Genomic DNA, 20,531 nt, shown 5'->3' with positions numbered 1-20,531 from the left:
GGACGTGCTAAGAACTTGGGTAGCACGGTAGTCTTCAGAAGCAATTTATTAAGAGAGATTTTCTTTTATCAAAGCTTTGAAACAGAACCGATTTTGGGGGAATTTTCTCGCAGGCGAAAATCGAAAACAGGGACTCGGATACAAAGAGTTCCGATTGGTTGAAAATACGATTTGACAAACGAGGTCTAGCCAACACAAATGTAAGCGACGTTCCGATCTCATCACGTGTTGAGCAGAACGGCTCGGATTCGTTTACCGAGCTTGTTGATAGGTTGAGATAAGAGAAAGAACGGATACTTGTAACCGCTTACAATACCTAGATGTGAGAAATGAAATTTGCTGGCCGAGCTGCCTAGCAAGCCCGACAAGGCGAAACATGAAGTCTTTATTTTGATTCATGCCTTGTAACGACATGTAACGGTTGATATTTGGAGGAGCGAAATAGCTTTATAATAGCTGATCATCAGCTTTAAAAAAACTCTGAAGCATTTTTTTCGCTGAGATTCTTCTTCAAATCTGAATGAGAGAAGACTCTACCACTCCAACCAAAAACAGAGACGGAGTAGATGCCGCTATTCCCATTGCGCTAGTCAGGACTGAGTAAAACTTGACGATCGGACCTAGGCTGCTCCGAAATCCCATCTCATTCCTCCACTTACAAACATGGGCTTGTTCCCTCAACAAAGCGACTGCAGCGCTGTCTACAATCCAGTTAATATATAGAAATGCTGACAATTCCCACGTAAGTTTCTTCTCTCTTTTACCGTCTTTCTGCCAATTTAAGGTAAATTCATCTCTTTCACACATCTGATATCATTTTTGCCTACAAACGGAAACGGGAATCGTTTTCACGCCGTGTAAGATTTTCTTACACATCACTTTCGCCGCACCCTTACGTCTTACTTTTTTCCTCGTATATCATATTTTCAGCCTTTCACTTGTTGAGTCAGTCTCTCGACACTCTTTATCTTCTGGATTTCTATTATCTCATAAACTGAGGGACAGCCTTTATCGACACTTTATTCTCACATCATCGCCACCATGAATTCCCTTCTTATGCTTCTCCCTCGAAACAAACTGGATAGATTCGCGGATTGCACAGTCGACACATGTCCGATCTCTACATCCTATTATTTCTATCGTGTATCAATCGGCGCAAATGCGGCTTTTCTCGCTCTTTTTAGCATTTCATTCCTTGGATTTGTCTTTACATATGCATTCACTCGTCGCGCAACCGCCTTCACATTCGCTATGTGCGCCGGTGTTATACTTGAAGTAATCGGCTATGCGGGTCGTATAATGAGTTGGGAGAATCAATGGAAACAAGATGGATTTTTAATGCAGATTGTTTGCTTAACAATCGCACCGGCATTTATGGCGGGAGGAATCTATTTGTGCTTGAGAAGAATTGTATATGCTTTCGGACCGGAAAATTCAAGGATTAGTCCTGAAGCTTATACCAGAATTGTATGTTCTTGACACATTTTCACCATTCGTCTTTTCACATCAGCCTAATACTAATTATTCCATAGTTCATTCCATGTGATCTTATGTCACTTCTCCTGCAAGCTGCAGGTGGTGGTTTGGCATCCGCAGCTTCACACTCAGGCAAATCCCCAGATACTGGAGATAACATCATGGTAGCTGGTCTCGCGTTCCAAGTTTTCACGCTATTCATTTTCATGATCCTCTGCGTCGACTTTGCATTACGCACACGTTCCCGATACCGCTCCCTCGGTAACGCCGCATTCGATCAAAATCCCGCTTTCATAACACTTCGCTCTTCTAAAGGCTTTAAGGGGTTTTTAATCGCTCTTGCCCTTGCTACGATTTGTATCTTCTGGAGATCTGTATACAGGGTCGCGGAATTGGCAGAAGGATGGACTGGGAATCTTATCAAGAAACAAAATCTATTCATCGGATTTGAAGGGGTTATGGTTATTGTGGCTTGCTTCACTCTAAACTTGTTTAACCCTGCCATTACCTTCAAGGAAGCAATGACCGGGTTGGGTGGTTTAGGCACGAAGAAGAAGATGAAGAAGGCAGGAGAAAAGACTAGCGATGGGGTTAGTGCCAGTAACAGCGATCTTGAGGCTGTTAAGGTAGCTCCTGTTTAGATTGTGTGTGCGACTTGACTTAGCAACAGTTTTGGAAATGTTTTACGAATATAATCTCATAGCATTTTACAAGCGTTTATAGTTTTCTTTTAGATATCCTACATATAGTCGAAATATATTTAAATTTATTGAGTGCTTTTAGTCTCTTGGCAATGCATTGGTGGTTCTGCATGATCGTGGTCAAGTCGACTGCTTGTCGCGGGCTTGTTTTCCGATTTGATGGCGAGGGACTGACATCCCCTTTTCTGTGCGCTCTTACACTATCTGATGCACTGGCTCCATTTGAAATGAATTCGATTCACTGGAATCTCTGTCCCTTGAACATCGGTGAATGTTCTGACTCGCCTATTTGCTTCATCTCTGACACCGTTATTCACTGTGGTCAAGCAAGCTACTTGTTTGTTATTTTTTTTGCGGCAATTATAGACGTTGCTTTTCTACAGCAAAATACTACGACAGAAAGTTGAGAACTATTTCTCAAGGGATATATACAGGCTCGCCTAAACCCGTATTGAATCTATCTCTTATTGCTGAGAGAAGGTTTCGTGCGAATCTTCTCACTTTAGGTAATGCATCATTCTATCAACGCGCTTCGTTCCTCATCGGTCTTCCAGCAAAATTCTTCTTTTCGGGCAATCTTTGACTAAAATACCTGCCGTGAAATGCTTCCGACGTCCGATGAAGATATACCCATGTTGGCGGTTTCAAAAAATACCATGAACCCGAAGGCCATAATGCATACACGGCTTTCAATATTAGCCGATCGTCCAATATCTATAATTCGACAGAACTCTTTACAAAACCTCCATCAGCTTGTCGTAATCATAGTCTGGCTAGGGGTATCGAAGATTTGGCTGCGAATATTACCATCAGCATATTCAACGAACCCAAACTTCTGTAAGTTCGCCGCGACATCAAGTACACACATCATCAAGTATCTCGGAGCTAACATTACTTTAGTAAGCAAAATGCAACAAATGTTCCAGTTACTTCTCGAATTCTACCAACGTCTTCTCGTATTCCCCGAAAGATCATTACCTCTCATATGGCATCGCATTTTTCTTCATTTGTCTTAGTACAATCCTTGGTTTACACGCTTTCTACACTAATGGTGTTGTTCACAGCACAGCACTGTCGGTCATTATAGCCACGACGAGGAACCCGGATCTCGATATTCTTGCCGGTGAGAATTTGGTAGCTAACGCATCATTGAGTAAGAATATTAGAAATGTAAAGTCAAGGTTGGGCGTGATGAGGGGGGAAAGACCAGGGGAGGAGAGAGTGGCGTTGGTTAGACCCGAAGAAGTGAGGGAATTGAAAAAGGGATGGGTTTTGGACCCGGGCGGGCTACTTGCGTGCAATGTGTTATAGATGATATTCTTTTTATTATACCGATAGTCTCGAGCAACGAAAGTAAACCTGCTTTTGAGTTCTGTTAAATGGAGATTGTTTTCCGAAAGAAAGACAAATTATCACCTGCAATGCAGCTTATTCATGCTTTACACGACGATTAAGAAGATTTGAAGGGAATGCATATTCCTCATCATAGAGCAAGAGAAGATCATTGATTTTACGATAGTTGTGTAGTATCCCGAAATTTGAGCCGCGACATAAACGTTTATCACCGGCGGTTACTCCTAAATATGGAAGAGCAGTAAGACCTGATACTTTACTTTATTGCAATTCTTAATATACCTTAAAACAAGAGTCAATAATTTATTTTCCGAGTCGATCTTAAAAATGACGTGTCTATCAGATCGGTGCGAGCAATGTAATCAGTACCACTCAATCTCACAGAAAATAATGTACTCTATGCAAATGACAATCACGATTGACGTATTTATGTATTTTGGCTCGGACAATCACCATTTGAAATACAATTTTTCATGCCAATGGCAACGAGAAATAATAATTGTTCTCATTCAAGGCCTGATTTTTATCGTCCAAATTCACTTCCAGCAATCTATCAGACCAAATTCCTACTGGTGAAGTATGATTCCGCATCTACAACGTTGTCTCATGTCTCGTGACAATCACGAATTGTCTTTGCAGAACAAGGATCACCTCAGTCTTGGTAGCAACTTTGACCTCACATTGAGGTTGGGACTAGGAAGTTTTTTAGAGATTGAAATCCTTTTTAGCCACCGGATGAAAAGTCTAAGAGGAAGATGGATCATGCAACGCATTTCGAACAGCAGAATTCTCAATAAATTGTGTTGAGTTTTGAACCTAGGAGCCCAGTGGAAAGCTATTTTAGGAGTATATAGAGCTTTCGGAATATCAAATCTGGTACAACAATTATCCATATGATCAAGACGCATAAAACATCTTTTGCAGTCTCTCTCAAATTAGTTCTCGCACCACTACAGAAATGCCCTCTCTACTCACGAATACCTCAATGAGCTATAAGATAGAGACTGGAATTACAGCAGCAAGTCTAGACAAGGGATTGAAGTGGCTTGCTCGAAGGAAAAAATGGTTCAAATGTGCTGGAGAAAATCACTGTTCTGGATTCGATATGAAGAAATAGAAAGTTGGTATATGACATTAGATTAAGTTTATTGTCAATTGTAAAGTTGTGCTGGGGACGTTTATCAAACTATCGACAATGGCAGCATGAAAAAGAGAAAGACTGAAACATGGCAGCAACAATTTATAGAACTAAAGGTAAAAATGTTATATTTTTCTTATTTTCAGGTCATCAAGCGAGGCTTCCTTGCAAATACTAATCACGCAATACACAAGGTATTGAGGGCGACTGGTCGACCTCAAATGTAAAGAACGTATAGTCTGTAAATAAAAAGTAGATGAGAGTAATAATATTCGTTTTTACTCCATAATCCCATTCATTCAAAGCAGCGATATTGATGAATTGGAATGCAGACTCCATGTCTTTCAGCCGAGAACTGTGTTGCCAAATATTACTAACAACTAAAAGCCAATGCTAAGCTGGTAATTTGCTGCGAAAGGCTAGTTCAAGGAGGTGATGTGTTTGTATCCACCCATGTTGCTTAAGCTAGCTGTGTTCAACCGCTCTCTATTGCAATAGAGATGGTAGAGCGATATGGAAATGAGAGAAAGTGAGGGGTCTCTCATTGCTTTGTGGCTTTCTGATTTCCGGTACCAAGAATATCACCCTGCTCTTCGCTTCCGTTCTTGGCCCGATCTATCCTCTCTTGAGTCGTCTTGAACAATCGTGGAACACCAGTCTTCTCGAACGGTACATCTTCTGAGACCATCTTGGCAATAGCTTTACCAGAAAGCCAAATGACTGGCATACCATGACCATTGAACCCAGCAATTACAAACTGATTGGGTTTTCCAGGTACCTCACCGACATGAGGATTTGAATCGTAAGAATATCCCATAACTCCAGTCCAAATATTGTCAACTTTAGCACCAGAGTCCTCCCAGCCATTGTAGGTTTCCTGCATGTAATTTTCATAATAATCCTTTGCTGACTCGATGAGAACACTGTCATCAACATTATTGTACCATTGATCTTTATGAGGTCTAAATTTCGACCCGGCACCACCGACGATGATACTACCATCTGCTCTGGGTATAAGATATGAAAGGGTGTTGTCTTCTGTTCGGTTGATATAAGTGTTGTTGAGAAGTGGTGCTGTCTTGCCTTCAGGTACAGTTATACGGCAACAGATACCTTTGCAAGGAACTATGTTTTGATTGTATTCGGGAAGAAGCGCAGATATGTATGCATTGTTGGCATATACTATCTTGCCAGCATGTGTATTTCCTCTGCTTGTCCCAATGGTGAATCCTCCACTGGGTACACTGCTTACACTAGTCACTGGTGTGTTGGTTTGCAAGTTAACTTTCCCGGTTGGCAAAATTATTTCGAGAAGCCCCAGTATAAACTTATAAGGCCACATACTCCCAGCTGTGTATGAAGCACAAGCCTTAGCACCCTTAACTCCACAGATCTAAGAAAAAGTTAGAGATGGATCATTCTGATGCACGGAATCTCACTTACGCCTTCAACTTCTTTCCCCGTATGGAAGATGACATCATCCATGTACTCAAAATCGTTCTTTACCATCTGGTCATATACTGCCTTAGCTTTCTTTGCCATCTCCTCATTACACCATACATCAACTGTGCGGCAGAGGCTAAAGTCACAATCAATATTCTCTTTTTCGATGAGTTTCTTGATCTCCTTGACGTGAGCAATCTCAAATTCTGCAATCTCAGCTCCTGCACGTGGTCCACCTCGCTCAACATAAGTTGGAATATGACCATACAAATCAGGTCTCAAATGTCCTCCATTTCTACCAGTTGCACCCGAACATGCACCTCGTGCCTCTATGATAGTGATTGACTTGACCGAGTCACCGCCCTCTTTGACTAGATGATATGCGGTGCTAACCCCAGCGTACCCCGCACCGACAATGACTACATCGCTGTGCGTTGGGAGATCTTCTGTAGAGCGGTGGTCATGCAACCTATGCTTTTCAGATTGCCAGAAACACTCTCCTGGGTTAGAAACTGGCAGACACTTGGATACTGTCGAGTTTGATTTTGATGGTGCGACCGAAATCGAGAGGTCATTTAAGGTTTCGGAAACAGTCTTCATGGTGTCGATAGTGTTCTTCGTTTCTCAGCTTTGACTTGGGAGTTCTGAAGGAACACCGGTATGCGTATATGGACTTCTGAGTAATTATTTTGATCGTTTGGCGGGAAGGTAATGTTTTATATTTTTGCTGTGTGTAATTCCGAAAATGGTTGTCCAGGTACTAGGTATATAAAGTGAAATCTTGGGACACTTTCTAGTGATACGGTAGTAATTGACATGCAGAGGTTTCTTCGTCTCTTTAAAGACTCAGACAGCAACCTACTATAAACATCCGTACAGAGAGAGGTTCACGTTAAACTATATGTATACCTTTGATAATTGATTTGTAATATTGAAAGCTCAAAGGTATGTATTAGGAAAGGTTAAAAATATTTGTAATCAATCTATCCATATGTACGTATTACCTTTTCTAACACACAGATCTTTACAGAAGGTTACTGTATAATAAGAATCACTACGCTCATCGGAATTTGCAATGATCAGACTAAAGAGTGAGTAATTGATTGATTGTGAAAGTAATTGACAGCTTGCAGTACCCGTAAATGCAAGAGTACAACGAGGGTGTCTTGATAATGCAACGTGACATCTCCTGATCTCTCCATGTTCTTATCAGATGTCTACGTCGCTCGGCCCCTGTCCTCCAACCTTATCAAATTGGCCATTGGGCCCTTCACAATCTTATCATCGATATCCCACTATGACTACCTAGGTACTGATACCTAGGTATTTATCTCCGCAATTTCACTTAGTCAACGCAGTCTTCAACTTTCTCGAATCGGGCTAATTTCAAGCTCCCTGACGTGATGATGTTGTTATGTGACACCTTTCATGTATATCAGACGGTTTAGGCATATGAAGTACGGCCAAGAATTCCGCGGCAATTGCAGACGGAATTGCAACGGTTAACTTTGCAAGCTTACGTGGTAAAGTGGCGTAAATAAACTAGCCGCCTCGATTTTAGTGTCTTCCGCCGTCCCGAGTGGGGATTCCGAAGGACTACTTCTATATCTGGCTCTTTTATCCAAATGAACGCATATACTACCCAGCTACCTTACAGGTAGTATATTCCAGATCCGGCTGAGCTCAAAGTCATTGGTTAATTGCAAGTATGAACATTACGACGTATCCCCCCTTATTTTCTTGCTTCGAGCGGCTGTTCTATAATCTGAGCTAGCAGACAGGTTGGAACAACACCATATTCACCTGCGATTTATTGCCTCGTAGAAGAACTGGACTACTATCTAACTAACTTGTAATTTGGATGAACTACGAGGAAGCTACGCTTTAGGCTATGGAGGAGGTGATTCTAATCTAGGTTTTCAATAATGTCAAAACTCCAACAAACCATTCAATACAAAACATCATCTGAAGTATAAAGACTGCAAGGGCTGAATGCTTATCAGCTCTGCGGGTAGAGGACCCTGGAAACTTAGCACGCAATGAGATAGTTCGCAGCTTCAACAAGTTGGTTTGGCTGAAGGGATGTTATCATTATGTGGGTTAAGCAGGGGACAGAGCCGAAGGAGCATTTTGGGTATCATTGACTTCCAAGGTTAGCGGGGTAGCAACCAATTACGGATATACCCTTCCTCAGTTCTGGCAAAAGCTATGATGCAAATTGCTTCGAGACGAACGAGAGATGACTTTTATCATGATAAGGGACTTCTACTTGATATACATTATCTACAGCTAGCTCGATGTGGCTTCCCTACCAATGCAGGGTAGAGGATTCTGTGATCTGAAAGAGTACAAGATAGACCAGAAATACGCTGTATTCAGGTCCATCACTCTTGCACAGGAAATTTTTCTTTCATCCCTCTTGGTTGATATTGGTATCTTTCAAAGATGTCCTTAGATCATAAATCAGACGACTACGAGCTCGGCCATGGAGGCTCCAAAAATGAGGCTATCGGACAAGGGGATATCGAAGTTCACTCTGGTCAACATGAGAACGGAACGGTAGTAGAGTTTCAGGAGGTGAAAGCTTTTAAGCAAGGCCTTCATCAACGCCATATTCAGATGATTGCGCTTGCCGGAACAATTGGTACTGGTCTATTCCTTAGTTCTGGCCGAGCAATTGCAAGATCCGGTCCTCTGGGTGCATTTCTTGGTTATTCGGTGGTTGGCCTCGCTGTTTCGAGTGTAGTGTTTGCTGTTGGAGAAATGGGAGCCTTAATTCCTCTCACTGGAGGACAAGTTCGTTATGCTCAGCACTTCTTCGACCCTGCCATGTCTTTCGCCAATGGCTGGAACCAAGTCTACTCATACATTGTCTCTATTCCCTCCGAAATCGTTGCCGCTGCAGTTTTAGTAGAGTTCTGGACAACAATCAATAATGCAGTTTGGATTACAGTTTTTGCCGTTCTCATGATCTTGACCGCAGTCACTTTTGTTAGGGTCTATGGTGAATTGGAGTTTACGTTTTCTATGCTCAAGATTATGCTTGTCATCGGAATTAATGTAATGGCTCTCGTTGTTACCTGTGGAGGAGGTCCGAACCATGAATCGATAGGCTTTCGTTACTGGAGGGACCCAGGAGCTTTCGTCCAGTATTTGGGTATTGGCGGTAGCTTGGGTCGCTTCCTTGGATTTTGGACAACACTCAACAATGCTTTATATGCATATTCTGGAATCGAGAATATCACTGTAGCTGCTGCCGAGACGAAAAATCCAAGAAGAGCAATCCCAATGGCCGCTAAGCGCATCTTTATCCGAATTCTTTTGTTCTACATTCTGACCATCTTCATGGTCGGTCTTGTGGTTCCATCCAACGATCCCAATCTTCTTCAGTCTAGTGGTACTGCCTCACAATCACCATTCGTTATTGCTGCGAAGAACGCCGGTATCAAGGTTATCCCATCTATCATCAATGCTGTTGTACTTACCTCTGCTTGGTCTTCCGGAAACTCCAGTATGCTCGGCGGGACGCGAATTCTCTTTGGTATGGCTATGTATGGACACGCCCCCAAATTCTTTACTAGAGTGAACCATGCCGGTGTTCCTTATATTGCAGCTGCTTTATATGCTGTTTTCATGTGCTTGGGCTACATGACTTTGTCGAGTACTGCTAGTACAGTTTTCACTTGGCTTCAAGATCTTGTCTCAATTGCGACCTTGGTTAATTGGATATCCATTTTGGTCGTCTACCTTAGATTTCAAGCTGGCTGTAAAAAGCAAGGCGTCAATCGCCACACTGAGCTTCCATGGGCCGCACCACTCCAGCCATACACGACGTGGGTTTCTCTGACCCTCTTTGTCATTCTCCTCTTTACCGGAGGATACGTGACTTTCATTCATGGCGAATGGGACACTGAGACATTCATCTCGTCGTATTTGAACATTCCTCTCTTCCTAATGCTGTATTTGAGCTACAAATTTTATGCCAAAACTAAAATGGTTTCTTTGGAGGAAATGCCTATTCGTGGATTCATTGAGATTTACCAACAAAACCCAGAGCCAGAGGAGGAGCCCAAGAAGGGCCTTGCGAGATTGAATATTCTGTGGTCATGAGACCTTCTGCAGCAATTTTGTCACATAGCATGTTTAGCATTATTATTACATAGTTACTTGAACAAGATTATAATTACAACTTTTCCTTCTTCTTGTAGATTTAGAATTCTGCTGAACAAGACGGGCATATGTTAGGGCGTGTATTTCTAGCAATATTGCTTATTCATCCATCAACTCTACAATACTTTGACTTAGAACTTTGACTATCATGATTTCATGAATCCCAGTTTCAGCGCAATTCGTCATCGCCACTCACTCGTCAACAGACGACACAATTTTCAAAAATGGTAAGCACTTGCGACGGTTATTCTGAATCTTCTTCACCATGGCCAATGAAAATCCAAAATATCCAAATTCATTTTCAACCGGTTTGGAGATAACAAGATACCTGGAAACAGAGTAATGTAGAGTTTGCGGAAAAGGAACCCCGTAGATAAGTGCGATACCCGAAGCTTATCCGACCTCAACCCCTGAAGCCGACGCATGCAGTCTCGCAAAGTTGCGATAAGAAGCGACCATACACAGATGAAGTATTATAAATAAGAGATGCTATAATAGGAAGGTGCTGTAGAAAGATGCTGCAGATAAGATATCTTGAGTGGGATAGTCGTTCTCGGGGAGTTAACTTTAATGCTGGTTTAGACGCCGAATATGGAGCAAAGAAGGAGGGGTGTGCATTAAAGTTGAAACCTACCAGATAAGCCATAAGATAAACTTCCTTCAAGAACTATGTTCAGTAATCAGGAGATATCAGAACTTCGGGCGAGATCGGACATGTTATTAGATTGCGGTTGTAGTGAGGTTACATACAATATGGAGATGGTGCCAATGCGGGGAATCTCTTATTGCGGATCACGGCATATACATCGTGGGGCTTCCCGCAATTAGCAATCCGTAGGTGGGATCAAATAGATATTGAGATAGTGTCTCTGTCATTAAGTATATCGTATTTTGAATGACACATACATTGGTATCACAAAAGTAACAATTGAGTTGGAATCACATATTGCTGGAAGGTAGAGAGCACAAGTTTAGTCATTCAAAGCGCAGAGTAGATCAAACCAATTATTTCACTCTGTACCTCTGTCTCCGGATCAACAAATCTAAACTCTGCATTATACCACTTGACCAAAATAAACCGTTCCATTTCCACGAGTCAGCAAGCAGTCAATTACTAAAACCCAATTACCAAAGTCAAAAAATACAAAAATGGGCGGCCAAAAACATGTCGTCTTCGACATCGTCGGTACCCTCGTCTCATTCGACGAATACCACGCGCAAATCGACCGCGCCATTGGCGAAAAACTCCGCGCCCACAACATCACCGCAAAATTCTTCGGCTACAGCTGGATGACCGCTGCCGAGCTGGAATTCACATTCCTCTCCATTTCCGAGCGATATAAGCCCTACAAAGGCATCTTGGAGTCAACTTTCTACCGCACTTTATGGTTCGCTGGAGTCGACGACCCGCGAGCCCTGTGCACTGATGAAGAACTCAACGCGTGTGTGCAAGGTTACTCTGAGCTACAACTGAGACCCGGCGCCAAAGAGTGTTTTGAGATTTTGCAGAAAGGCGGGTTTAAGGTGTGGTTTTTGACCACGGCCGATTTGAAGCGTGTGCAGCAGTATTTCTCAAAGGGGGGCGTCGAGATGCCTGCAGAAAACTTTATCTCGTGTGATAGCTCTGGAGTTGCCAAGCCGGCTTTGGCAGCGTATAGAACAGCGTTGGAGAAGTTTGCTGCAGATGACGAGACGTGGTTTGCGGCGGCCCATATGTGGGATGTTTCGGCAGCAAAGAAGGTTGGATTCAAGGGTGCTTATTGTGCGGAGTACGAGAAAGAGCCGTGTTTGGATATTTTTGATACTGAGCTGGAGGTTATGGCCAATACCTTGCCGGAGATGGCTGAGAGAATAGTGAAAGCTTCTTTCTCGTAAGGTACCATATCATCAATATAGTAATTTTTAGTGATGGCACTGTCACGAACCTCTGTAATTATTCAATTTCATGCCTATATTCCAGGGAAAACTCCTCATCTCACTAATCGTGGAGCAATGGAGGAAGTGCAGTAGCAAGATCAACATTCAAGCAGGAATTAAAAAATATCAAGAATAATTTCCCTGTGACACAACCATCATGCCCAATTCACAGTGTATCATGAAACTAAACGACAGCAGAAGCATAGATCGCCACGCAGGTGATAAATTACCACGAGCAAAATGTAAGATTACTTCACCATTCGCATTCACCGAAACAAAGACACAATAGACATTGAGTAAAAGTCGCCGCCAAATCTATTTGCGTTACCTGCTATCGATGATAGTAACCCGGTTTCTCGACCAGTAATATTTACAAGTATCTACACTCCTCGTCGATCAAATATGTACAATCTTTCTTTTCGCTTCTTTTTCAAGGCCTTTTCCTCCATCAATCATGCCCTGGCACATGCCCACCTTCTATTCATGAATAATGCAATGCAATGCGATATAAAGCAAACCAATTCCACGCTCATTGTGCTGGAAAAAGTAGCCCCCTCCAAAAAAGCAACGTGAAAGAAAAAAACTGGGTATCCATCCGTCATCCAAATGTGTTGTATCCCCCGATCCCGCCAAAGCCTCCCGAAGCCCCCGGTCCAAATGGAATTCCTTACAAAAGAAAAAAAAAGAAAATCGTAGAAAAGTAGTACATGCCAAGTTAACGCCGTTCCGTGTGTATTTTTCGTTGCCTTACCAGGTCCAATCTAATGTCAAAACTTGGTGACTTAAGAATATGCCTGGCAGTGTGTCGTATGAGGTGTCATTTGTTCCTTGCTAATGCCAATGAAGCGGAAAGTATGTTGCTCTTTTAGATACCAGCTCCAACTGGCACTCTCTGCATGATAATAGGCACGTCACTAAAATCCAGCCCCCACTGCTGAGACACTTCGACTCCCTTTCTCCCACCCTTGTTCATCGTCCCGCTGTTTCTCGTTCCCGCACTCCCGCCTAGACCGTAGCCGGGCTCAAATCCATATCCCAGACCTCCCGCATATCGGTCCAGTACTAACATATCCTGCGTTGAATTCCCCATATCCGGAATTGGCTGAGATTCTTCAAAAGACGGAGTGTCATATTCGTTGGCTAAAAACTCACCAGAAAGATCATGAAGATTAGTAGAAGAGCCATACGTGTGATCATAAGCCCCAGCATGAATCTCCCACTCCTTTTCACTATAAAGACTCGCAGCTCTTGAATTGTTTCCAGACTTTTCCTGAACATCGAAACTAAAGTGATGAAGAGGGATAGGTCTATGGTATTGTGTAGCTGGTCTAGCACTTTGCGATCTTATCTTGGACGGCCTTTCAGCATGACCGATTTGAAGTTGTGCAGGGATGATTTGCTCTTTTGTATCAAACCAAAGTTCTTGCCCCGATGCCAGGGATCCCTGACTTGGTACCTCTCTGATGGGAGGAGAGGTTGAGGATCTTGGAGGCGGAGTGACTGATTTTTGATATGAAGAAGTCATTATTTCCGGCGATAATGGCTGGGAAAGAGGAGATTGTGCCACTGATGTAGATCTCAATTTTGGCAACGCCAATTGCCCTGGAGCCGGAACTGGTACAGATTTTCGCTGATTCTGGAAAGAGACAGGCGGGGGACTATTAACCCTGTTGGTTCTTGCAATGGATAACCTCTTCGCATCCTCCTCAGCCGTTCGTCTCTGCGATGGTAGATCCCGAAGAGTAAATGTGGAGCTTGATGAAGTAGCTCTTGAGCTCGGTCCAGTACTACTATGATCAAACGGGTTGCCGCCCACAAGCTTATTGTAAGAGTCCTGACGGCCATTAATATCCGGCCTTGATAGTAGAGGTTCCTCAGATTGAGATCGAATCAAATTAGTGTCTGTAGATTGAAGTTGCGCGGCTGCGCTCTTCATCTTAGGTGTAGGTGCACCCCTTGGCGTAGCTCGTGGAGGCGTCCTTTCCATTGCTGTAAGTGCCAAATCATAGGGAGACCCTCCCAAACTATTCTTAATATTGTCAAAAGATGTCAGATGATTTTCAAAATCTGTTTGGTCCTCCTGTGGATATGTATTCAGAGAAGTGGGAGCCTGATACGGTTGGAGTGTATATCGATTCTTGGGTGTAGATGGAGCTGATGGAGCATATGAATGTCTTCGTGCGTTTGGTGGTTTCCACCCGGTATGGTAATCCTCCTCTGGAATGGACGAAGGAATAGGAGGGATTGCATTATGTAACCTATTATATGTGGACTCCACTTCCCCGGGCTCCAGAGACATTATAGTAGTTATCGTCTCTTTTGAACTGACCCTTCGCATTGCTTTGTATTCCATGATTTCATCTACACTGTCGCTATTTTGAAATGAAGCCGCAGTAGGTAGATGCATCTCACTCCGTGATCGAGATTGCGCCGTGAATCTTGGAGAGCCAGGGTAGAAAGATTGTGGGCGTTGTCTCTGCACTCCCCAATTTGAGCCTGAAGTCTCACCAGCAGTGAAAATTTGAGGCTGACGCGGAACTGCTGGCATGCTCTGTCTGTAAGACATGGGCGTTGGCTGTTGAACTTGAGATTGATAGCTCGAACTTGGCAGAGAGACGTTGCTCAATCTGGTCATCTTTTGGGATTCTAGGCTAACCATTGGAATCGCGTGGTTAGCAAGAGGTGGCGCTTCTGTTGTCCTGAGAGATATCCTTGTCGGTGAAACTCGCGCTGTTGAATTCCTTCTGGAAGTAGATGAATTGTATCCACTGTCAGTTGTTACCAGCTGTTTTGAGATCATATCTTGTTGACTATGGATCCGGCCTAAAGTTTGTTGTTCTGGTGTAGCAGGCGATGGGCCGTAGCCAGAGTCAAATGAACGATTGTCATTGCTGTAAGAAGACTCGAGCGTAGGTGTAGTCATTTCAGCCTCAAATAATTCGTCTTCTACAGCAGTGTTCTTGCTGGTAGCTTCTAATGGGGACCCGATGGGACTGGCAACAAAAGAAAATGGACTTAATTGAGGAGGGAGATTCAAAGAATGATTATTAGTAGGAGATAACGGCGAATTAAGAGTAGATGTAGTACCCGGGATTTTGATGGTTAGAGAATCGTGAGAATCATTTTCAATGGGAGATTGTGAGAAAGAGGTTGGTGCCCAAGGACGTTTCACGGCTTCTGCGGGGACAGAAATGGTATAGCTTCGATTGGCGATACCTTGAATCCTGGAGCTTGCTTGTAAAGTAGCAATATGTTGATCATTAGATGGGAGACTAGCTCTTCTTTCGTCGGCACTAGGCGTAGGACTTGCTGAACCATTTGTAATTCTCAAAGAACCAAGCTGAAATGAACCAATATGGCCAAGGTCATTAGGAGTAGAAGTACGTGCACCGTGATTTTCATTCTCCACATTTGTTCTTAATGTCAAAGGTGCCACAGACCATTTTCCAATATTTTGGTACGAAGCTGGTATTTGATTCTGAACAGACTGAGGATTTGATATGACGCTGTGTCTTGTCGCTACACCATGTTGAAGAAGAGATTTTCGACGGATAGGTGCATATATTGCAGGGTCTGATTGAGTTCTCTGGCAGAATGGGTCTGACAACTGCCAATCCATCTCTCCACCGTGTTGTCCAGCCAAATTTGTTGCGACATTGATGGAATCTGGTCTCGGAGGAAGGCCTTCTGATACAAGGGAAAGGCGATTATTATTATTCGATGGAAATGGGACATGGGGAAGTGATTTTCGCGAACGATGGAATGTTGGTCTGGTATTTAATGAGCACATACTGTAAATAGAGAGTATTTAAAGTGACTTACCTAGGACTTTGGGCAGCCCATGACTTTTCCTCTGTCGCCTCAATAGCAACAGAATTTACAGAATTACTTCTTGTAAACCTGCCAGTATTTATTGGTGGAGAAACACTCGGTATAACATCAACGCTGGCGCCCAATTGAGGGTTCTCCGTATCCTTCTTTGAATTCCTTGACCTGAATATACTCATTCTCTTCTTCTTCGTGGGTGTTGGCTCTGATACATGTTGAAGAGACTCAGTCTCGAGAACACTGACAAGCTTGCCATTGGGAAGAACTGAAGCTGCAGCTGTTACAATCCCTTTTCCAGTAACGGAGTTTCGACGACTCGGATTTGGGCTGTTGGAGTTGGATAGCGGTGGCCCGGTAGGCTTGGTTTTTGGTTTCGATAATTTCTTGCCTCGTCTTGGGCCTTGTACTGATTGACTGTTCCCCATTGTTGATGCGGAAGAATGACAATCGAAAGACGAGAAGGCTGAAGCTTAATTATTATACATCTGGCGATGTATATTATATTGCTTCCATTTCGCTCAGATTATACTTTACCAAAATCTTGAATTAATGACGATCCTATGGAAAGTATGTAATATAGGGCAGATTGGGGAGAGAGAGGTGTAATGTCGGTATATTAGGAGGGGGTGGAGGAGGTGGAGGAGGAAGGAGAGGAGGTCGAGGGCTTCGACATGAATGGTGATATGCCTCTTGTATATATCAATTCTTGATACGAAGGGAAGAGAAGGCGCGATGTTCATTGGAGAGTAGTACAGGGGCTTGTTCAAGGATAAATGTTGGATAGAAGCCTTGACAAGGTTTCGTAGCTCATACCATGTAAATAGAAACGGGGTAGCTTTGAAAGATATCAAGGATAAGTGAGGAGTTCAGATGCTCCTACTGCCAATGAAAAAGCAGGACAGCGAGGACAGTCAGGACAGAAACAGGAAAGGATATGAAAATTGCTCCTTTAGGATTAAGTAAATGTATGAATTATGCGCCATCCAACTTATGCATGGATTTTGTTCAAATGCGCTTGGAAAATGCGCTTGAATGCTGTTTCAAAGGATGCAGAAAAAAGATGCAACATAACTAATTTGTATAGGAATTTCTTGTACCCGCAGCCCAGAACCATTAGGTGACACTTGCGGTATGTGAAAACTCAATTGTTGTTGGCTTGGTCTACATCACCAAAATGCGTCCAAGCTGACGACGATCCAACTTCCGCGGGATGAAGAAAGAGTTCTCATATGTACTTTGTATGATGATGTATTCTTGATTTTTGAGTGGCTGGCGTGAAGGCAAAATGAGTGAGGTTTAGGGATACGATGGTAGATGTCACGGCTCACGATAATGCATCCAAGTTTTACGAGATAATGAAAGCTTTAATAAGTAGTAAGCATGGGGGAAACAGACCACTTTCGTTATACGGGTAACGGATGAAACATTATTATATGGTCCTTTGTGATATCCAACAAATTAATATTTGCATCATCGTTTTTAATATCAAAGCAGCGTGTACCATTTATTGGCATTGCAGCGATACATGCACAGCGATAGCGTAAGCTGTCTATACCAAGCATATAGATAGACAGATACATACATTGCCGTGCCGTACTGCCACTGAATGAAGCCATCACGCCATTTTCTCTTTCTCTCTTCCTCTCTTCTTTCTGTCTCTCTTTTCACGATACAGTAGCTTTCAAATGGTACTTGATTGATCTCTATCGGTCTTCCCCAATATCACGGAATCTCCGTAGATCCACGACTCTCATTTGCTTTTTTACCCTCCGACTATCTTCCTTCACCGTCGCCCCTTACCGTCGCCCCTTACCTTTGTCCTTTACCGTCGTCCTTGACCGTCGTCCTTCACCACCCACCCTCACTCCAACACTCTCAAACATCAAATCCTCGTTCTTAAGAGCGGCAAATACTTGGTCGTTGCTCTCAAGGATTCGAAGGCCACGACAGGTTATAGTATGGTAATGTGGAGATAGATACACCCAATTGGAATCTTCTAATCTCCAAACGGATAGAAAAGATCGGCTTGGCTGATGCATTTGCATTAGCGGGCGGCATAAGTTTTGGTGGCATCTTCCTTCTTCAATAATAATGTTTAACTTTCATTCAAGGATTCAAAATAATTAAAGAGGTTGGCCCCGCTTGTAGTGGCTGAGGCTCTAATCATCCTCCATGGCGCGTCAAAATCTATCAAGTGGAGTGTACAACTTCATCTCGAAATTTTAATCGTATGTGCGTGCACAAGTGGAAGTTTATTCATTCCACTTTCAAAAGCTTGAAGACGCTCATTAAAATTGTGATCGGATCCACCAATTTGCTATTTTCAGATGCCCTGATCACGATGAGATCCTTGTGGCGGAGCATCTATCTTGTCTGTTAAATATACTGTTACTTGACTGCCTAGGGAGATTATACTCCTAATATTACTATTTTCAATTCAGTCGCGCGCGTAGGGTTGTTTCTACTCTTATCGTCTCTAAATCATGATCGGTAAAGAAGAAGAACAAGTCATCCCTCTCCTAACTAATTTCAATACTCACCGTGTAGAACACGAGATGAGACACAAATCGAGTCTCATCAAGAATCTGTTTGAAGGCGAAACTCCATCTATCTTGATACGCATATCATCGCCAGATCTGACGTTCTTCAATAGTACGGAGATCGTCTCCGTAGTTGGTATCATAGCACTTAAGCCAGGCCAGATTTGAGACTACGCAAACTTTTGGGCATTTTCCGGGCCAAATGTGGTTCCATGGAACTATGAATGATATACACGATAGATCGACCGTGGCTGGCTGTCAAATGTCGTTCTCTGGAACTATAGATGATACACACGATAGATCAGCCGTAGTCTTTCTCGACTGTCAAATGATATTCATGAATCTGAATCACTAAATGTAGAAAGAACATTTGAATACGCAATCGAGAGCATGTTAATGTAAGCCGATAACCAAATTTGTTTGAAATTGACTATGAACCCCTTCATCCTCGTCCTAATCTGCATGAAACTAAGCGAAAACCATCACCTAGGGCCCGAATGTAAACAATAGCCCTCTCAACAATTCTCGCCGAGCTATCGTATATTGAATTATGAATTCATCTAGAGAGAACTTTTCCATCTACCTCCCTGATTTCTCGTATGTTGAAATTGTACCATCAAACACTAGTGCAGATATCTAGCTTGGCTCTTGGTTATCCTTAACGCGCTGAATCGACCATTTTGCGACATGAGACGAAAAGCTAGATCATCGGGAAAATTTCTTGAGCCAGAATTAATTTTTATTCTTAAGCAAATCTCAATCATCGCAGACGAGCCAGGGAATCATCAGCTTCCAAATAAATTAAAATTCTATCGGAAACATTAACGTCACGATCTCCACAGGCAGGTACAGTGAAGCGACAGCTGAACGGTGTTGCGGCGTTCCGAAACGCGCTCTCGAAATGCCATCTTAAAAACAACAGCAGCCCAAACTACGACTAATTTAATGATGCACCAATTTGAATTTCAGCTTTCGTTAGTATGTTGTTGTCGTAGGAGACGCCGTATTTCTAAAAACAACACGCCACGTTGTTTATGCCAACTATTTAAGCTTGCGTTTGAACCAACATCATACTCGGTACCGACAATCCTTCAGCAGACAGTGTACCTGTTGGAGGATCTTGTCAAATCCTAATAACATGCAGATCCAGCCAGCAACCATCTTTCCCTTGATGCAGTTGAACAACCACGATTCCTTCTGTCTGTACAAGACTTCAGGCGCGCCCTACCAAGCTGTCGTACCCAAGGGAGCACAAAAATGATATTTCAGCTCACAAAAAGGATGATCTGGCAGCGGAAGAATATTCACTTCTTGCATGCATAATCTCCACCCAGTACGGACTTGACCACAGCACCATAGAGAAGTACCGTCGAACCAAACCACGCGTTAAGTCACAAGATGTGTATTGGCACTAGAAGCCTGCACAATTTGGACCAACTGAGAGCTCCTAGGATTTCGGGACATAAATGCCTTCGATGCATGAGAACGCATTGCGCTGCAGCGGCACAATGCAACTTTTCCAGACCTTCAATGTTTTTTACTCCAGGTTATCGCCAGCAATTGTAATCTCAGCTTTTCGCGTTACAGTCAGGCGTCATCTATTGTGTTACCACAACTAATCTTTGCGCATTTGCTGTTGAAGACACTCGTCCATCATAAGTATTGTTTCTCTCCGCTATAGCTTCTCCGTAGGTTCAATGCTTCACGATATCGTCATCTTTCCTACCATTTGCTTTTACGCCTTACGATTTTCTATCATGCATACATGACCACTTGGGAAGTTCCGAACGAAATCAATCAGTTCTATACATAAACGTTCCAGAATCCAGATTTTCCCACTAGCTGCGATCACACGAACTCCCCTCCCACCGTTATCAACTTATCTATTCGAACCTCGGAAACCGCCCGCTGCATTAACCTATCAGACTTATCAGCATGACACTACAATACGGATCCCCGTCTAGC

The 20,531-nt window shown here is 43.0% G+C and overlaps 6 protein-coding genes across 6 annotated transcripts; 4 read left to right on the top strand and 2 right to left on the bottom strand.

Annotated features, from left to right (window-relative positions):
• The first annotated feature begins 694 nt into the window (after window positions 1–694).
• EAE98_004892 (uncharacterized protein) lies at window positions 695–2,680 on the top strand. The gene is made up of 2 exons (XM_038952513.1): window positions 695–1,467; window positions 1,533–2,680. Exons 1-2 carry the CDS (start codon window positions 1,042–1,044, stop codon window positions 2,115–2,117), a joined length of 1,011 nt encoding a protein of 336 aa, XP_038811163.1. The 5' UTR covers window positions 695–1,041; the 3' UTR covers window positions 2,118–2,680.
• Window positions 2,681–2,833: 153 nt separating this feature from the next.
• Window positions 2,834–3,488, top strand: EAE98_004891 (uncharacterized protein; the record flags this gene model as incomplete). The annotated part of the gene is made up of 3 exons (XM_038952512.1): window positions 2,834–2,882; window positions 2,906–3,014; window positions 3,104–3,488. The coding sequence occupies 3 exons, from the start codon at window positions 2,834–2,836 to the stop codon at window positions 3,486–3,488; spliced, it is 543 nt and encodes a 180-aa protein (XP_038811162.1).
• A 1,721-nt stretch (window positions 3,489–5,209) lies between these two features.
• Window positions 5,210–6,711, bottom strand: EAE98_004890 (uncharacterized protein; the record flags this gene model as incomplete). The annotated part of the gene is made up of 2 exons (XM_038952511.1): window positions 5,210–6,061; window positions 6,112–6,711. The coding sequence occupies 2 exons, from the start codon at window positions 6,709–6,711 to the stop codon at window positions 5,210–5,212; spliced, it is 1,452 nt and encodes a 483-aa protein (XP_038811161.1).
• Window positions 6,712–8,556: 1,845 nt separating this feature from the next.
• On the top strand, window positions 8,557–10,221 carry EAE98_004889 (uncharacterized protein; the record flags this gene model as incomplete). Its single annotated transcript, XM_038952510.1, has 1 exon — window positions 8,557–10,221. The coding sequence occupies one exon, from the start codon at window positions 8,557–8,559 to the stop codon at window positions 10,219–10,221; it is 1,665 nt and encodes a 554-aa protein (XP_038811160.1).
• A 1,209-nt stretch (window positions 10,222–11,430) lies between these two features.
• EAE98_004888 (uncharacterized protein) lies at window positions 11,431–12,156 on the top strand (the record flags this gene model as incomplete). The annotated part of the gene is made up of 1 exon (XM_038952509.1): window positions 11,431–12,156. The coding sequence occupies one exon, from the start codon at window positions 11,431–11,433 to the stop codon at window positions 12,154–12,156; it is 726 nt and encodes a 241-aa protein (XP_038811159.1).
• A 907-nt stretch (window positions 12,157–13,063) lies between these two features.
• Window positions 13,064–16,451, bottom strand: EAE98_004887 (uncharacterized protein; the record flags this gene model as incomplete). Its single annotated transcript, XM_038952508.1, has 2 exons — window positions 13,064–15,968; window positions 16,021–16,451. The coding sequence occupies 2 exons, from the start codon at window positions 16,449–16,451 to the stop codon at window positions 13,064–13,066; spliced, it is 3,336 nt and encodes a 1,111-aa protein (XP_038811158.1).
• Window positions 16,452–20,531: the final 4,080 nt, after the last annotated feature.

Source organism: Botrytis deweyae (assembly GCF_014898535.1).
Source record: "Botrytis deweyae strain B1 chromosome Unknown BDEW_009, whole genome shotgun sequence".
In the NCBI taxonomy this organism is placed as follows: Eukaryota; Fungi; Ascomycota; class Leotiomycetes; order Helotiales; family Sclerotiniaceae; genus Botrytis; species Botrytis deweyae.
The sequence above is the reverse complement of the archived record's forward strand: the minus strand, read 5'-3'. Positions and strand labels throughout refer to the sequence as shown.